The sequence below is a fragment of the Chroicocephalus ridibundus genome, chromosome 7 (assembly GCF_963924245.1).
Source record: "Chroicocephalus ridibundus chromosome 7, bChrRid1.1, whole genome shotgun sequence".
Lineage (NCBI taxonomy): Eukaryota > Metazoa > Chordata > Aves > Charadriiformes > Laridae > Chroicocephalus > Chroicocephalus ridibundus.
The window spans coordinates 58,696,792-58,715,309 of NC_086290.1; the positions used below are offsets into that span (position 1 = coordinate 58,696,792).

The 18,518-nt window shown below is 46.6% G+C and overlaps 1 protein-coding gene across 3 annotated transcripts in view; it reads left to right on the forward strand.

Moving 5' to 3' along the window:
* Positions 1 to 18,518, forward strand: part of LOC134518266 (sphingosine-1-phosphate transporter SPNS2-like) — a 139,561-nt gene that overhangs the window by 98,334 nt on the left and 22,709 nt on the right. For 2 of the 3 annotated variants that reach the window (XM_063340799.1, XM_063340800.1), the window contains exons 9-10: positions 1,460 to 1,525; positions 9,148 to 9,246. In XM_063340799.1, the coding sequence (XP_063196869.1) occupies positions 1,460 to 1,525; positions 9,148 to 9,246 (165 nt within the window). The remainder of the gene's footprint in view (positions 1 to 1,459; positions 1,526 to 9,147; positions 9,247 to 18,518) is intronic. The other variant, XM_063340801.1, reaches the window with a different exon arrangement.

Consider the following 18,518-nt stretch of genomic DNA (forward strand, 5'->3'; position numbering starts at 1 on the left):
CGGAATCCAAACCTCCATGGCGGTTATCTCCAACTACCAATAGGGATCTCAGGAGTAATGTTTTCTCTGTAGGTGCCACAAAAAGAAATGGGTTAGCTGGGCAAAAAGTAACCTTTTGGGGGACATCTAGTAAAGGAGTTTTGCTTGCCTTCTTGCTGGTGGGGAACAGGGAGTTGGTTTTTACGATCCTGGGTATTTACGTAGCATTTCATCTAAGTGTTCTGCTCTTCATAATACACAAAAGAAGAGAGAAATGTGTGAAAGGTATTCCATCCTTGTTTTTTCATTGTGTTGAACCTACATTTCTTTGTTAAATTGTTAAACTGCAGCATAAAAGCAAAAGTTTCATGATCGAAATATGGGTAAAAAGCTTTTTGATGAAGGCAGTGCTCCTCCCGAAGCTGTGTCACCTTTGCTCGATTGGACTCAGTGATGAACATTGTCTTTTAATGATGAGGCCAGGTTAAATTAGTTTCTCCTCTTGATCATTTCCAGTTCTTCAACTGCTGTGTTGGTAGAACCATTTAGTGAACTGCACCAGGGAACTGATTTAGGTTGAAAATAAGAAAAATAAACAAAACAAAACAAGCCCCTCTTAACCTACCTCCCCCCAACGAAAGATTCTTTGCTCCGTCTCAGTTTCCTGGTCCGAATCCCTGCTTGGCTCTGTGGTACCAGCCCAACTGAGAAGGCGGGATGGGATGGGATGGGAGCAGGTGAGGAGGGAGTGCCAGGGGTGGGAAGGATACGTGGTGGATCTATATACCACACCAACACAAAAAGAAGCACTCATCCCACTACATACACAGGGCTTTTAATGTATCCTGTTGGCAATCTCCGCAGAGTCAAGAGTTGTATTTCACCATAAAATGTTGCGAAACCCACGCTGAAGTCCTGTCCCGACTGTACGTAGATAGCACCAATGGAATTCTTAAGTTGTTATAGTGCCCAGACCTATATCCCCCTCAAACCGGAGGGCAATATGCAAGCAGGGGATGGAAGGGACCTTGCGCACAGTGGGTGGGGGGCCTCATTCCGTTTGCTACAAAGCTTAACACGTAACTTAATTCCTAGTGATGAAGACACCTGTATTTTGGGGAGTTGTGGCCTTCTTACCTTTTCTAACTGGCTTTTTGTAACCGAATGATGCGAGTGTGGAAGCCCAGGGCTGTCTCTTCTTGCTGGCTTCTCACGTTCTTCTGTTACCAAATGCGTCAGCCTTTAATTTAGCTGCCCTGTAGATCATAAACAGTTTACACGAATGAAGTTGCAGGCCAACTCCGAGCTCTGATAAAAATCTATGGTTTTCTAACATTCAAGGTAAACCACAAAAGCAACAAAGAGTGTTTTGTGTAGGTTTGAAACAAATAAGCAACAAAAGAAAGTATGTGACAGGTTGTTTTTCCCTTGAATGTCAAGTGAATAAATTGTCTCCTTTTTGTGTGTTTTGTTACAACAGATTTGCATTTTTATCGGAGAAACTCTTCTGTTTTCAAACTGGGCTATCACAGCAGACATACTAATGGTGAGTGTACTTTGGAACAGCATCTTTCTCTTCTGGTGGCCAGAGCAGGCTGTCAGCTCGCAAGAACAACCTAAACTTCACCATTTCTTCCAAATGCCTAACCTCTACTTCAGCCTGCCTTTCTCTCCCTCTCTTTCTTTCTTTCTTTCTTTCTTTCTTTCTTTCTTTCTTTCTTTCTTTCTTTCTTTCTTTCTTTCTTTCTTTCTTTCTTTCTTTCTTTCTTTCTTTCTTTCTTTCTTTCTTTTTCTTTCTCCCTTTCTTTTTCTTTCTTCCTTTCTTCCTCTTCTTTCTTTTCTTTCTTTTCTTTTCTTTCTTTTCTTTCTTTTCTTTTCTTTCTTTTCTTTTCTTTCTTCTGAAAAAGGAAAGTGAGATAGAGCGAGAGAAAGGAAAAAATACTTTTCTTGTCCTTTGTTCCAAGCCCCAATGAGAGGACATTTCCAGAAGGGACACCATTACTGAATTCAGATTGTTTCCCCAAATCTTAAGTTTTCGCACAAACCCCCATACGCAAAGAAATCAGCCAGCATTTCCTAATAGTCAGCACATTGGTGGATTTTGTTATCAAGAACTCAGCTTTGTTCTGCAGTAGGAAGTCCTTCCCTCCCTCCCTCCTCTGACCACAAAGGCAGGCTTGCACCTCTCTCGTTGGCTTAACTCCAGCAAACCCACCATTCAGCACACACACAATAGAAAAGCACCTCTGGGAGAGGAGAGAGGAAAAGAAAGTATAAAGAATTTTTGGACGATGTCCACCTTGTCCAAGAGGAAACGGTCAGGGACTTTTCACCTCATGTCCTTCATTTTCCATTCTTTCTCCACCATAGAGCTTTTTAAGTCTTTCAAGTCAGCAAGCTGACCTCACCAGCTAGATTTTCATATGAAATAGTCTGGACGTTTGTTAGAGCCTCGCATGTTTTGTAGATGCTTTCATCAGAGAGGTATGGAGCCTATCAAACATAGTATATGTTGAAATCCCATTGCGAGGGAGTTTACTTGTTGCTTATTGTATGAAAAAGAAAGAAACTAGGGCACAGAAGCATTACAGGACTTGCCCGAGGTCTTGTGGCAGGTTGTTGACAGAACTAAAAATATAATCAGTCTGGCATCAATAGAAAACTCCCTTGACTTGTATTTGTTGCTTGTGCAAACATCAACGAGAAAACAATCTGGCTCAGTATTCCTAGATGTAAAGATAATAGTGTTGATATATTGATTCAGCGAAGAATTTCAAGCTTCTGCTTAAGTTCTGCTTATGATGTAAGTTCAAGGTTGTGTTTACATTTGAAGGTGGCTCTGTAGTTGCCATAACTGCGTTGCCTGATGAACTTTGAATCTTTAACTCATTTGTGCCGAGAACGCCTGGGAAGGTGGGGTGGGGTGGTTAATTCCGCTTCTCTCGGGTGTGAATAAAGCATGGAGAAACAAAGGTTATCAGTGTACTTCAGTAGTGTTAGTTAGCTTTTAATGACCGAGGTTCGTTCCTCCCACCAGTTTAGCTTGAGTGGGACAGAGCTCTGCATGGGCTGGACGGGTGGTGACTCTGTTCTCACGCGGGCTTTGCAGCTTGTGCTGAGTTCACGGCTGCCGTGGCCGTTCGGTAAGTGGTATCTCAACACTCAGAGAGATGTGCAGTCTACAGATGGCTGTGTTGAGGAAGAAATTACACTGCAATATTTGTAGCTGCTCATTACTGCCTCCTGCCAGAGCTTCCTGCTGCATCCTGCCGTTGGCTGTGATGGTCCCGGGAGCGCTCCCACCTCTCTCTGGTCAGAATCAGCTGGTGGGCTCAAACAGCAGATCTTTTCTGTCCTTACTAGCACTGGCTGGAACAGGTAGGGGCTTAGCCATGGAGCACGCGTGCGGTCCTGCAGCAACGACTCTCAAAAGAGCAGCTGGAGGGAGGGTACCTGTCGGACGTGCTCAAGGTCCTCCGGAAAACCTGTGCCAGAGAGAGCTGGAACTTGGCCTGGGTTGTCTCAAGCTAACCCCAAAAGACATTTTTCAACCGACCACTTTGTTGTATCAAGCGCGCTAAGGATGCCGTTGTTGTCCCGTTTTAATTACTGAGAATTTTTGTATTGATTTCAATGTGACTTCAGCATCTTGTACCTTTTTAATAGCTTTTGTAGGGTTTGCCGTCTGTCTTATGTCACCAGCATCCCGTAGTCAGTTCCGTTTTACGGGGATGCATTCACAGTTATTTATGTTGCTTTAGTGCAAAAGAACTCTGTGAGAAATGACTGGAAATAACTGGAAATCATTTCTCCGTTCCAATTTCCAAAACACAGAAAAGAAACTAAAACCATGTTAAAAATTGGGTTTTGGTAATTGATGCCAGCTCTTAAGCTAGCTGTTCTCTTGTGCGGTTAGAGGAATGAACCGAGTGCCATATCTAAAGCCCAGCTTGATGCATTATCAGCACGAGTAGACCTATAAGATTGCTGTACAGATAAACGTAAACATCCAGGCATCCACTCAGACCAATGCCAGCCTGTGAACAGACGGGCCAAGGTGCATTCCTATCACCCAAGGGGTTTGAGGGGACGTTTAGTCAGACGCCAGGTGAGAGCCAGGGCTATAACTGTGTTTGACAGGCAGCTTTATAAGACGTCCTAGCCAGAGAAAGGTGTGGATATGCTTTAGCGAGACGCACTTTAAATGTGTGGCAAATTAATTTCTACTGATTACTATTTATTTGTTGTAATCAGAAGTGTGTCTGTTCTTGCCTGAGGCTGGCAAAGAATTTAAAAGCATTATTATCGTAAGCTTAACAACACTTTCATCATATACATAAATATTACCCTGTTTTCGTGGATAAAAAGCTCTCGATACTGTCTGAACACTGTTCCCACTGATTTCATTATGCCAGAAGTGAGGCTTTTTGGAAACTGCATCCCAGGTGACTTAGCACAGCTCTCCCAAGAATTACGGATCTCATGACTGCTTAAGAACCCTATCTGGCGAGTTGGTGAGCATCTTCAGAGGTTTTACAAGTTTAATTTCCTTGGCAAAACAAGGATGTTTGCTTATTATCTTCAAATTTAATTGTTGGCTCTTCTTAGCTTCGTGCTTCCGTCGCACCTGCTGTTGCCAGCGCAGCGCTGGGCGTGCAGCTCCTCGAATGGTCTGCAGCAAAAGGTGCTGGGGGCTGGCTTTGAGAAACTGTCAGCGCTGCAGAATGTACGGCACATTTTTAAAAGGCTGATATTTGTTCCAAATGCAAATTTGTACAAAACAGGCCTTACTCTCCTGAGTGCAACTCTCCCAGTCTCCTCCCAGGCACATGCTCAGATGGTGCTTTGGGAAGGGGGGATGGTTCTTACGGAGCATGCTAATTATGAAACAGATTTTATCAACCATCTTTGCAAATTGGCCTCAAAATTACCAGAAGCCCAAAGTAGCATTAAAACTGCCTTGTAACAGCAATAATGAATGAGCTTCATTGCAGCAGGCAAGTGTGTAACATTGAGACGTGCTGAGTGCTTGGGACTTTGTGGAATCTGGTCCTAATAGTGGGGTTTTTCCTCCATAGCACATCTCAAAAATAAAGGTGATTGACAGAGGCTTGGTGGCATCTCTGCGTAAGAGCCAGTAGGCGATTTAAAGGCCTCAGCTGTTGTGATCACAACTTCTTTAGGTCTTTGCTGAGAAAAGCCATCCTCCAGTTTATGCAAAGTCCCGATGCCCATGCAGAAAATGCTCTGCATGTTTATTTTTTCTTTTAAAACATTAGTTCTTCCTCAATGATCATGAGCTGCCGTGGAGGAGAGTAGCCTTGATGTTTTGCTGTGGAGTCAGAGTCTTCCTTTAGGCTTGAAACAGGCGTGGACTGGAGCTCAGTGTGCTGTAGGCACGGAGGAGCATTGCTTTTGTTCTGATTACCTTCCCTACACATAAAAAACAATTCTTTATGTAGTATACAATACTGCCGTATTTTTACAGCCGAAGATAAGTACCACTCCCAGAAGTCCACGTCGTTGCGTCTCCCACCGTGCCCCCACGCTGCTGCGTGCTGGGGTTTGGGTTTTAGGGCAGGGTGAGGAGTGCCTTTGAACGCCGGCACAGGGCTCGCTGCAGCCTCCCCAGCACAGCCCTGCCCCGGAGGGATGTGCCAAGGGCCGGCTCTGCCGTTCTCCGGTGGGCCAGGGGATGCGGGTGGATGTGTGCTGCTCCGGCTTGTGCTGTGATTTGGGTGGATGTGCGCTGCTGTGATTTGGAGACCAGGTCAGCCTCCTTTTACTTCATTTGAAAGTGGTTTTTTTAGACAGTGTCTGCCTAGCCTGAGTGAAGGGGCGCTCTCGGGCTGGTTTCCCTGCATCACAGCCTTTGCCTTTTCTGAACAGTAGTTACAACAGGGAGACCATGTCCAAGCTCGGTCGGCGGCTGGAATGGAGTTAGCAAGCGTTTTCTTCGCCTTTGGTGCTGAAAGAGGCCGGCATGCCTTGTCCTGAAGATTACTGGCTGAGCCAGAAAGAGCAGCAAAGTGCTGTAGAGTAGCGTTTTCTACCCGGGATTAGACATAAATATAAGGACTTTCCTCTTTGGCACGTGGCCTTTTACTGGGAGCGGGGTGATCTCTCCTTGGCTTTCCTTGTTTCAGACCAACTCATCCTGCTGCTTTCGCCCCAGGAAGGGGATGTCAGCAGTAAACCCTGGCCTTGCTGAACCTCTCTTTAAAGGGGAGAGGTTTGCCAAAGCGGTTTGGTCAGGCTCCCTGCCCATCCTCGGTGCTGCCGGCCTCTCAACCTGGAGTCAGAGATGAGCCAGGACCATCCCACGGGCTTCTGCCGCGGCTGCTGTGGCTCTTCCACCTCCAGCTTCTGTGGGACGTTTAGACCAGGCTGTGTATGGTTTGAATTTGGGTCTGATTTAGAGCTGTAATTTACTGCTGCCTTCCTCGAACAGTAGATAATGTGTGCTACCAGCTACTTCCTCTCATCAGAATAAAATTTTTTTTAAGCAGGGATAGGGTGGAGTATTTGGTTTTTTGTCTTTTGGAGATGCTGGTTTCAGCCTTTTTTTCTTTCCAATATTTTTTTAGAGCAGGAGGAAAAATCTCATGTTCGTTTGCTTGCCACACGTTGTGGTTTTGGTTTGGGGAAGGGGGTGGTTGTCACTTGAATTTCAGGCTAAATTTACTGAGTTTTGGCACTTTATAGTGTCCAACTTCTTTAGCTAGGCAAACTGAAAACTTGCTGGAAATTGTATTGCTACTTGCAAAACTACATGGATGCATAACACAGATATACATGCAAAATCATGTATAATACATGTGCGTGTGTATTCGCGTGTGTAAGTGTATATACACACGCACACAATGGAGGTATCGTTCAAACGTCTTTCTCCAGCTGGCACCAATTCACTGCCACTCCCTGAAAATGGTAAGTTTTGAATAAATTTGCCATTCCCTTTGTCATTTTGTTAAGAAAATGGACAGAATGTAGAGCCAGGCAGGCTTTCCTCTGCAGATTTATTAACATAAACGTTATAGAAAGAAAAATATTTTAACATAAGTTTAAAATTCCCTGTTTCACAGACCTGCACAGCTCTGGACTCTTGAATTAGGTAGAATCTCACCTTATCTTCTCCGATGCCGGTTTCTGAAACAGCTCTTGCGGAGTGCTTCTCCAGTGCACCTGGTGAACTGGGCCAGGTGGGAAGAAGAACAATAACTCTTTTTTTTTTCCTTTTCTTCCATCTAATCTATCCAGGTTGCCCCCATTACCCTGGGTCTTTGGGGAGCGGTAATGAATTGCGTGGCTCTCCTACTGCTTCACAGTGTGACCTTCAGTACATTTCTGTCTCTCTAATAAAGTCTAGACCTTATTTTCCTCCTGGGATTTCTGCGAGCCCTCCAGTCTTGTTTTGAGCTCCCAGGTGGCGCAGGAGGACGGTGCCTGCCAGCTGGCTGCTGCGGAGCTGAGCATCTTTTGCTCTTCTGTTGCACAGCAGTTCGGCCGGGAACCCAGTTAACGTGTGCCGTCAAGGTGCATTAGCAGCCTGCATTTGCAGCTTTGGCAAACCAGTAATGAAAGAACCAGCAGGTCATTCTCCAAGCACATGTTAAAACCCTAAGGAAAAGCATTTAATCTGATTTTACCCATCGTTCTTAATTGTATCTGCTTGGAATGCGATGGTCATTCTAAATAGGCATCAGCACTCTTCTGGTGTGGATTTTCTCAGTGCTGTTTCTTTTCTTTTCTTTTCTTTCCCTTCCCTTTTTTTAATGGCTCTCTCCCCTGCAGACAGGGCAGCTCCCCTTCCCTGTGTTGAAGCCCTGAAACGGTGCTCCAGCTCCTGTGCCCTGAGGTACGCGGCTGTGGAGCGGCGAGTTCTCCCTACCCCGGGCAGCTAAGGTGAATTCGTCTCTGGGTGTCCCTGGCTGGGGATATGCCAGTCCAGAAATGTCACAATTAATAAATGACTTCAGGAGAGGCTTGCAAGAATGAGTGGAAGTCTGGGAAGGCTAAAGACAGGCTAAAGGCAGCCCATGAGAGAGAAGGGGGAGGAGGAAAAGGGATCGTGGTCTACAAATAGCGAAACAAGAGTCATTTCTGGCAGGGCAGATAGCTCGGCAGAGAAACAGAAAAAGGCAGGGCAGGATTCAGTGCTTAGAAGTGGAAACAAAGCTCAGTTGGATTTAGAGACCTATTGAATTCTTCAGTACTTTGCAGCATTTCAACTGAGACAGGGTCAGTTTCTAACCTGGGATATGTGGACTTGATGCAGATGCTCCTGGTCAGCTTCTTTCACTAGTTTTATGCAGGAAACAATTACTTTTTTCTGCTTCTAAATGCGTTATAAGATTGAGGTCATCCCACAGGATGGGGATTTGTTGGGTTTTTTCTTTTTTAATCTTTCATCCCTTCCGTGGTTAGGGCTCTGTTTTCTGTGAGCTCTGGTCCCTTAATAAGGGAAATAATTTGTGTTTTCTACCGATCCCGTGTAATGAGACTGATTCTGCGTGACCTGGCTGCGGGTGTCATGTCCTGTGAGAGGAGCGGAGACCAAACTACAATATTTTGGCTATGGAAAATTTTCCTAATGTGTCTTTGTTACTTTTCACAAGTGGAATTGCAAATTTTTGAGAAAAAAGTGAAGCGGCTAGAGATGGAGTGGGAGGGGAGGATGCATGACCTTTCATACTAATGTGAAACGCTTATGGTTTAGGAAACATAATGATGTGTTTATTATGGAAAACCTGCGGTGTCCCGGGTGACAGCAGAGCCCTTGCTGGGGGGGCTGGCGGCGCTGAGCTGTGTGCTGCAGGCAGCCCCCGACTTCGCTCGCCCCCTCGGCCAAGCAAAAACAGGCTGAGGAGCAAGAGCAGTGTCTCCTGCGTGGAGCTTTTAGTCAAACTCGCGCATGCGGTGCCACTGAGGGGAGTGCAGACCGGACTCAGCCTGCCCCCAGCACCTGCCGTCGGGAGCTGGGAAAGCCGGGACGGGCACCGGAGCTCCCCAGTCACTCGAGCCACTCGTGAGCTGTGTCTGGCACCGACATCTGGGGGACCTTCTTCACGTTGTCCTGACCCGGGCATACACTGAGCAGTACAAGACGGCTGGACGCGTTCTTTAGTTCAGTTTCCTTATGTATTTTTTTTTCCTTTCCCTTCTTTGCAGTACGTGGTCATTCCGACACGCCGTGCAACCGCAGTGGCCTTGCAGAGTTTCACTTCGCACCTCCTGGGAGATGCTGGCAGCCCTTATCTGATTGGATTTGTAAGTGCTCACAGCAGGTTTTGGCAGGGGTTTGCGCCTGTGTTTGTTTTTGTTTACTAAGTGCTTATCTAAAATGCCAAGTTAAACCATGCTGGGGAAGGAAGGCCCGCGTTTATCAGCAGAATGGGAAGCGATGCAGTGCAGCGCAACTTTTTTATATGCCTGTGTTATCTGTGGGCTTCAGTCCAAAGCTGGAAGGACCACTTGAGCACGAGAAGTCAGCTTCTAAATCTTTTTAGCCCAGGGCATTTGTAAAGCTTATGGGCAGCTCTGTGAAGGGAGAGCGGTAGCTCCTGTGGTGTGCACGTAGGTCCATTAGAAATCAGATTGGCACAGTCTCCTCTGTGTGTGTGGCTGTTAATCTGGTCTCGTAAGCCGAGTATCTATTTATGGGTAGCAACGCGCAGCTGTTCTGACCTGCTCGTATTTTGAACCTGTTTTGTATGATAATAAATGATGGTGCAAAATCCATGGCAGGATGGCACGCATGTTCTGAGGTTTTTATTAGTATTCCTTTCTAGTGTGCATGTTTTGGTTTTCTATTAGTAGTATTTCTTTCCGTCACTGCTGCAGCTGTTGGCCTGGGTCTGACTGGAGATCTCCCTTATTATGGCACCCTTACCCTGGTGCAGAGCAAAAAAAGACCCTGCTCCGAAAGCTGGCAACCAGAGAACGTTCTCAGTTGAAAATATGAGGCCTGGGAACTGCAATGAGGAAAAGAAATGTAGGTATACTGGGGAAACTGCTTTCCCATGCACCCCTCCGTGGAGTTTGGTGCACTGAGTTTCAGAGAACACAGATCATCGTTTATAAACTGTAGTAGCTTCCACGTAAAGCCCTAAGTGGCACCGCTGGTGGTGTGCTGAAGGTGCTACAGTTTTCCAGTGATGTGACCGGGATCTTCACGAGTCCCATCGCCTGAGAGAGAGAACTTCGATGTGCTCTTCCATCTTAGTACTGCTGTGTGACACAGCTGCTGGGTGCTCTGGGCTTTATTTTTTTAAAACCCATCATTTCTCATCTATTTATCCCATAGACACTGGTGTGTGTAGCTATACATATTTATTTATACATATATAATTTTGCATGTATATTTTTTATATACATAAATATTTACTCTTGAATGCCAGCTCCCAAAAATGATACAATTGCTCTGTAGCCCTCTGAAGTATACGTGAAGAGACATACAGATAAGGCTGAGTGGACCAAAGAAATAAGAAATATCTCATGAGAATAAATGTGCACAATTTGGCTTACCCTATATTTACTTCAGTGTTCTGGGTACCCAGGGAGAAAGGATCTTATTTTAGAAATTATTTGAAAGTGGCAAGAACAAAGGAATGAGTGGAAGAGACTGGTTTGTGCAGGGCAGGCGCCATGGGGAATGTCAAGGAGGAAAACGAAGGAAGCAGGACAGCCTGCTCTGGAGGCTGGTGCTGAGGTGGCATCGGCAGGGTCCGAGATGCGGCCAGGCTGTCTCAGGTGACTCTGCTGCACGTTCGCCCTTTTCCTTACATAAGAGGGATGTCCGGGAGGAATGGTGAGGACCCAGAATGATTGCAATTAATCTTGAAAGTTGCCTAGGGCTCTTTAGTGTCACAGATTTAAAAAAAAAAAAAAAAAATAGGGGACTTTGGTTCTAGAAAATAATGTGCCTTGCCCTTCTAGTATTCGGAGATCAAGGAAGTTGTGAGTTACTTAAGGATGCCGGCCTGAAATACGCTTAACCCCAATTTAATAGCTGCCTTAGGCTTTCTTTAGACTGGGAAAATATTAATTATGATTTTGAATTACTCTTTTCTAATGCCATACTTGTGGGGCAGTTCTCGTTCGGGAGGAGACTGCTCAGACACAAGGCTCTGTGGCCGGAGCGAAGTGCTGGTGTCATGGAAGGCGCCGGCGTCCGTTTCTGTAGCCTCCGGACCGGCCTGGCTGACTCACGCTCCCTGCGCTACAGTGACTGGAAGGTCAGCTGCAGCTTTCACAGAACACAGGAAAACAAATAGTATTTAGAGCGAAAGGACAAACAGCCGATTTCTCCACCAGAGCTGAGACAAGCCATCGACTTGACTGTTGAAAACCGCAGGTGTTTGTCATTGGAATTGTCCGGCCGTGTTGTAGGATGGAGACCTTCGTGCAGGGTTGAAATCTCCCTTGGGCAGGTTACAGAAGTGCTTTGGATTGTGACTAGGATTTTCAAGGCAGACCTCTGGAGCTAAGCAACCTGCTCCTGTTGGCTTTAAGGGAAATTTGGGTACCGAATCCCACAGTCCTTCTGGGAATCCCCAGCCTGAGGACAACAACTCCCAGTGCTGTTACTCCAGAGTTACCATGAAGCAGCCCAAGAGCAGGGGGTGGGTCTTGAAAGGGAGAGGCAGAAGGTGGGATAAGTCAATGGACCTGCAGTAACAGGAGTGCTTGGAGTTGGTGAGACTCGGCCTCCTGGTCACGCAGGGTTCATCTGAGATCCTGAAGATCCACCCTTTCTTCTGACTGCTTACAGAATTACAATGGACGGTGTTTTGATCAAATATGGCTGGAATTGCACATAGTTTGGGGGAGTTCGTAGTGAGATTCCCTCTAGCAGTGCTCTTAATAAAGAACCAGACACCCGTGTCCTTGTAGGACTAAGCTGTTGCGGGCAGTTGTCTCTGATGGATACCAATAAATGTTGTATTGATCTTATAATCCTCATGTGGAGCGCAGAAGGTACTTCACAGCTGCAGCCTCCTGCGTGCGATCGCTCCCTTGCTCTGTGGGTGCCGTGAGAGCTGAAGGTCAGACTCAGCTTTTTCTGTAATCTTCCCCCAGTTCCAAATCTTGCAGTGCAGTTCCTTGCGATCCCCCAAAGCACCAAATATACGGCGGTGTTTGAAAGCTAAGTGGAAGGAAGCATGTGTGTATGGTTATTTTTCATGTCTCTTTAAATATTGACAACTTTTATTATTATGGTAAAAAGGCTTAAGATTGACTTACAAAGAAGTTATGCAAATGTAGTTTTAGGGTGGCAGCTGTAATTTGGGTAAGGTTTTACTACCTGCCAAGCACTGAGATCAATTACTGTAAATCAGTGCGGCCTATTCATTTGCAAATAAGAATAAGCATTGCTACAGTATTTCATTAGACGAGACAGCTTTTATTTCTAGATAACTGTAACTTTTTCAGAACCTTTGTGATAACCTGCAGAGTTTAAATAATTCCTGTTTAACAACTTGAAGTATAACGCCGTGCTTTATTCTTCAGGTAGTCAGTGAGAAATTTCACCTGTTCAGTGCATTACGCCCAAATGTCTCCAGCAGTTTCCCATCTTTGAAAGGTCCCACCGTGCAGACACAGTTGCTGAAGCAGTGAAGAGAGATACCCCAAATCCCACCGCTCATGTTGAGTATCAAACAAAGGTCTTCTGGCTGCCCTGCCTGTGCCCGAATACCTAGGCAGCGATTCAAACTCGGAAGAGCTGGTGGGGGTAGCCAGCAGCAGAACGTGAAATGCAGTTAACTCTTCTCAGGCTGTGCCAGCTCTTTGGTTATAACATTGGTTATAAACTTTCTGGTTATAACTTTGTTGCCCTTTAAAATCAAGTAATTGTAAGAAGTGCCAGTGAGCCCGTGCTTACGTGTTCGTCTGCGCGCAGGCCCGCATGGGCCTGTCTTCCCTGCGCAGGGTTTGTGTTATTCCTTCCCACAAACCGCGGTCGTCCCCACTCACTCTTCTTTTGCTTCAGGAAAACTGAGTGCAGGCGGTCATTTCTTTTCGTTTGAGGCTGTGCTTTGGTACTTTTTCTTTCCTTCCCCCAGGTCTGTCATTTGCCTCCTCTCTGAGCGCCGCAGTGCTTCCCCCTCCCATCCTTGCCTTGCTTCTCCCCCCGGCTGCCATGAGACTCGGGCACCGACCGCAGGCTTCGCTTTCTCTAACGGTGCCAGGGAAATGGCTGTTGTGGGCACACACTGTCCTGGCTGCTCTGCCGCTGCTGGCTCTCCTCTTAGCTCCCTGCTTTATTCAGTTCTGTCTCACCTCCCCTGTGCCACCATCCATCATGTCTAGGGATTGAAACCTGTCTGTATCTGCTGGTCACCTGGCAACATCAACGTGTGAAGGACGGTGTTTTAAAGTGCCACAGATCAGCTCTCCTTCACCAGCACCTCCCGATGGGCCAAGAGCTACTCCCTGTACTCTGCTGGTGGTGGCACCCGGCTGTCCTGACCTCCTGGGCTGCTGCATCTTCAACTTGCCCGAGGGACACAACCTGCAGCCACTCCGGCCAAGCAGTGTCAGGACAGCATGCCACGGTCTGGCAACCGGCTCTGTGACAGGGGGGACCCCATGGCTCCTCTGCGTGCTGCGGGCCATGAGAAAGTTCTCCCCATCTGTCTGTCCCTGGTTCTGCAAATGGCAGCGTTACCTGCACGGCTGGGTCTCTGGTGGCCTCCTCTCGGCAGGCCCCGCCGACGGACGCCGTGTGGGTTTGCAGCACCCAGACGTGGTGCTTTGCCCGGCAGCGGAGACACACGTGTCTGAACAGGCAACTACTCCCCCAACAGCCCCCTCTAGGAAAAGGGCAGTTAAACGACACGTGGGCGTAGCGCTGAGGGACACGGCTTAGCGGGGGTTTGGCAGTGCGGGGTTAACAGTTGGACTCGATGAGCTTAAAGGTCTCTTCCAACCAAAACAATTCTACGATTCCATGACCTTGTAATTAATTGTTAGCAAATCGGAGCTGTTCCGTTTTGAGGGGGTTTTGTGCAGCTCCTAATACTACCTGAAAAAATTTTAAGAATAAGCCTGTGACTCATCACCCTTCACTTTTTCTCCCTTCCCCAGGTTTCTCATGTGAGCAGGCCGATAAACTAGATCTAATGAGCTACTTAAATAGCAAGAATGCTAATGACCTTCCTTTAGCAAGTAGTTAGCAGAACAGTGTTAATTATCACTGGTGCAGAGTATCAGGGAAGGCAGATCAGCATTTGATTAGGGGCAACTCAAGAAAAATTGTAGTAAATGCAGTAATTAAGATACTTTTTTAAGGAAAGTTATAATTGGAGGTGCAGATTTCACAGCCGCCTTGTCCCAGTTTGAGACAGCCTTTTTGCTGGTTTGGTTTCAAAGGTGTTTACCCATCCAAGTAAATATATCTGTATGGAAAGTAGTTCTGTATGTAAAGACTTGCCTGCCTGAGGAAGTGGAATTCATGCATTATGGTTTAAAATTCATATGTTATGGTTTAAAATGCTATGGCTACTTCAGAGCAGATACGTGGACGTGCTTACTCTGGAGTAACATTTTTTCCAGTTCCATTTCCTAGATTATAACAGGCCATGGTCTCTTGGGGCTCAAATCCGCTGCTGTCTGACTTACAAAGGCGGGCAGTGGAATAAGGTGGATGGTTGTGATGTGGTGCTGCCGTCCAGGCTTTTTGTCCCTGTCTGACCCGTGCAGCCATTCCTCAAATGCAGCCCGTTACGTGCTTGCCGGTGACGACGTCCCGCTGGCCCTTCTGCCAAAGCAAGGGGTGAGATGAACTTTAGTTCAAAAAGGGCAGCATATCCTCTAACAAAAACGTGCAAAATGTTCTCCTAGCATCACTCCGTTTTACGGACTATCAGGAGCTGTTCCACCGCTGTTGAGGGATGAAGGATGGGACAGAGGTCTCCGTCGCCTTGTCTTCTGCAGCATGTTGGTTTCTGTTATTTATGGTATATGTGAGTGTGTATAGGCAGCATCTTCCATCACCTGATGGAGTCAGTAGATGAAATGTGATACACATTCATGTTTTTTGTTGCTCTTTGTTTCTTTACCGAGTGCCAGCTGCTTGACGGGTGTTGTGCAGCCCTAAGGGTATCACACCCCCCATAGAGATCCTCCCCCGCCTTCATGCGTGCACGTGGCCCAGATTGTGGGGGGTAAAATGGGACTTTACCCTCGCAGTCTGACATCTGACACGCGTGTGGCAGGGAAATACTGCAAGGAAGAGAGCCCCCAGCCCCTCATCCTTGTTATCTGCTTCTTCAAGCAGCAGCTTTCAGTTGAGGATTTCTCCGGTCCTGGCTGAGCTGAGTAATTAAAAGCACAGAAAGGCCAAATCTTTGACACGGCTGTCAGCTGCAGAAAAAAAAAGGGGGAGAATTAAGCACCTGGAGACCAATCCGCAGAGGATTTACCTCCACACTGCGATGGGCTAGCAAGCTTCCCACTTCTGATGACTCAGCAATGGACGAGATTTAAATCTGCCCTAAAAAAAACGGAAAGACTTCCCATATACAAAAGGCTCTTTGCCAAGGGTTCTCAGCCTGTTCTGGTTTTCTTCCAGAGCTGCCGTTCACCTGTCATTTCCCGTGACTTTGGTTACAAGTGCAAGTTCTCAGTATTCTTGATAAACGGACGTTTAAAGTGTGTAGAAGTATCTCATTAAAGAAAGCCCAGAAATCCAGAGCTGGTCATTGTTTCAGCCAAGTATTTCAAGCTCTGTCCCATCTGCTCTGTCACTCCTTTTCCGTGCACTAAAAATCTCATTAAGTAACGAGCTGCCAAGGACCCTGTAAACTCCCCGGACGGACACACAGATTTCATGGTGCGGAGCACCTTTCAGAAGGAGATGTCTAATGCCTGCAGCGTCGGGGGAATGGCTTCCTCCTCCTGGGACGCAGCGCCAGGGACGTGCTGCAAGGAGAGACGAGTGTCCTGGCCTCTTCCCCGGGGACAGGGATGCTGCTAAAGGGATGCTTCCAAGCGGTGGTCCCGTGCCAGACACCTTATCTCTACACCTAAGTGAGCACCTCCCCATCCCTACGCGTTTCAGTCCCCGTGCCCTGTCACATAGCCGTGTTCCTCAGTTCCACATTGCCCATGGTACAAGGCATCTCCTGCTGGGACAGGAGAAGATCTGGTGTCAACGTGTAGGCCAGACCTGGAGAGAAAGGCAGTTACTGACATGAAGAAAATAGACTTTCAGCCCTCTCCTGTTAACCAGGGCAAACACTGTCTGGAGGCAAACCTAGCACCAGGAGATGCGCAAAGTCCATTTGCTGCGTTGCAAGCGGAACCCTTGGTGGAGTCTGTTCGTTTACTGCAGCCTCTTCGAGGAGGCGTCACTTGTTTACTGCAGCCTGGGAGGGGGCGCGAGGGCACAGAGCGATGAGCCCGCCCCAGGGGGAGCAGGGCAGCCGTCCTCGCTGCCGGTACTGCTGGGGCGAGCTCGGGCCCCAGGCACAAATGCAGGGTGTGGATATTGTCACCAGCCAAGTGCTGAACTTGTTTGCGATCTCAAAAGAACACAATTAAGATTAACAGCGTTTGGCTTTTTTTCCTGGAACACCCAAACATGTCAATGTTAAAATTGAAATCACTTTTAGAATATAATTGCTTTTATCTTTCTGCGGGTTTCAGAATGAATATCATAAAATAGTTGGCTTTTCTTCCTTTATTTATAATGTGTTTAGCCATTAGCACAGTATAAATGTTTGTGCTCCCCCACAGGTCCAGCAATTTGTTTACTTTTACTTTATAAAATCCCTTGGGTTTGGTTTCTAGTCTTCATTTGTATTCATATTAGATTTTTTTTAAAAATCAAAGAAATCTCTCACGTGCATCTCTGAATTCGGAGTGGGTGAAGCCAGACAGTTATGGTGATGCTGCGGGGTTACAGGGAGCCTTAGGGAACCGTGCTGAAGAGAGGAGCCAGGGAGAACCTGTCCTGTATCACACTGCTGATAATGAAAATCAGGTACTTGTGCCAGACACTGCAGTGGAAATGTCCTTTTATGTAGCAAGATTTGTGCCCAAGAGGCAACGTCAGGAATTTAGAAAAATCAAGCAATTGCAGAGGAAGTGAGATGCGTGACTCAGCAATGAGACCGGGTAGATGAAATGATGATTTCAAAGATGCTGTTACCAATACTTTTTCTAATTAGTAAATCAGTTTAATTTAACCGCTCGTGCTGTTCAGGAGGGACAGTATCCCAGAAACAAGCCTCTTCCCAGGCCTTCAGCGTGCCTGAGCTTTTACTGCATCGATAGCCTCTCCAGTGTTCCCAAAAACACAGCACGTGCTTCCCAAGAGAGGTAATGAAGTTTGCCTTTTTTCCTTCATTGTCTTCTGTGCTCAGACTGAGACACAGAGATCTTGGGTTTTTGGATCATGCTGTACTGTTTGTTCTCCGGAAAGTGGGCATTTTCTCTAGCTGGAGTCCATCCAGCTGGCTGCCACCGGCTGAACACACGCCACTTGTATTCTGTTGTGAAAACGCCGTCAGCTGAAGTTTATTTAGCAAAGTCATTCCCCTTGGTCTGAGATCTGTGTTAACACACTGAGGGAAAAGAAGACGTGAACTTCCGTAGTTAGGGTGTCATCAAAGACTTTTGATTAGGCTGCAAAGCAGCAGGGCTTCCCCAAGCTTTGGGTAACTGTTTTGAAGGTTTTTGCTACCGACCAATTGGCAGAACAAAGAAAGGAATCCCACGCGTGACTCCACGCTGAGGAGCTGGCACTGGCTGAGCTTGACACCCCCCCTTTTTGTTACTCAGGAGAGAGAGAAGACACCAAATACGATGCTAGATTGGGTCTTGCCAAATCCCAGTTAGACAACCCGGGATGCTGTCATTGCAAGGAGTCAGGAAAGCCAAAAACTGGCAATAGAGAGCAGACCATTTGGCAGACAGTATGTCGTTCTTGGAGCCCAAGGCTGTAATTATGTCCTGTGTCCTCTTGAGAGGAGATGCCAAAGTCCAGTCTGAGCAGGTGGCTTGTAACTGGGTGGAAGAAAACAACAGAGAATAGTTGACTGTACATTAACAGCAAAAACACGTACGTGGGCCCTGATAAAGTTTTAGAGTTAAGAGATGCAGACATCTCTTATGCAGACATGAGGGGATTGTAAGAAACCTAGATGAGAAAGCCCAGCTGGCTTGGTGGGAAGAATTATACCTTGCTTTTTCTAAAAAAATTCTTACACATGTTGGGTCAAAAATAAAAAAGGTAGCAGATTCAATATTAACATGCTTTGGTGGTATAAAAGGTCAACATGATGCCTTAGAAAGGAAGGTGTGGGGCAAGCTGCATTGGGAGTTTTATTTGTTGGAGACTTTACATTTTCCAAGCTGGTTTTAGCTTAAAAACGTCCTGTCATCCATAAGAGAATGCAATCGGGAGTGCATCCCTGGCTTTTCATCTTCTACTGCTGATTTATCATACCAATTTGCGGAGTGATTTATTGTCTGGTCCTTTTGGAGGATAATTGTATCCGTTCCCAAAAATGAAACGCGGTTTAGAATTTCTA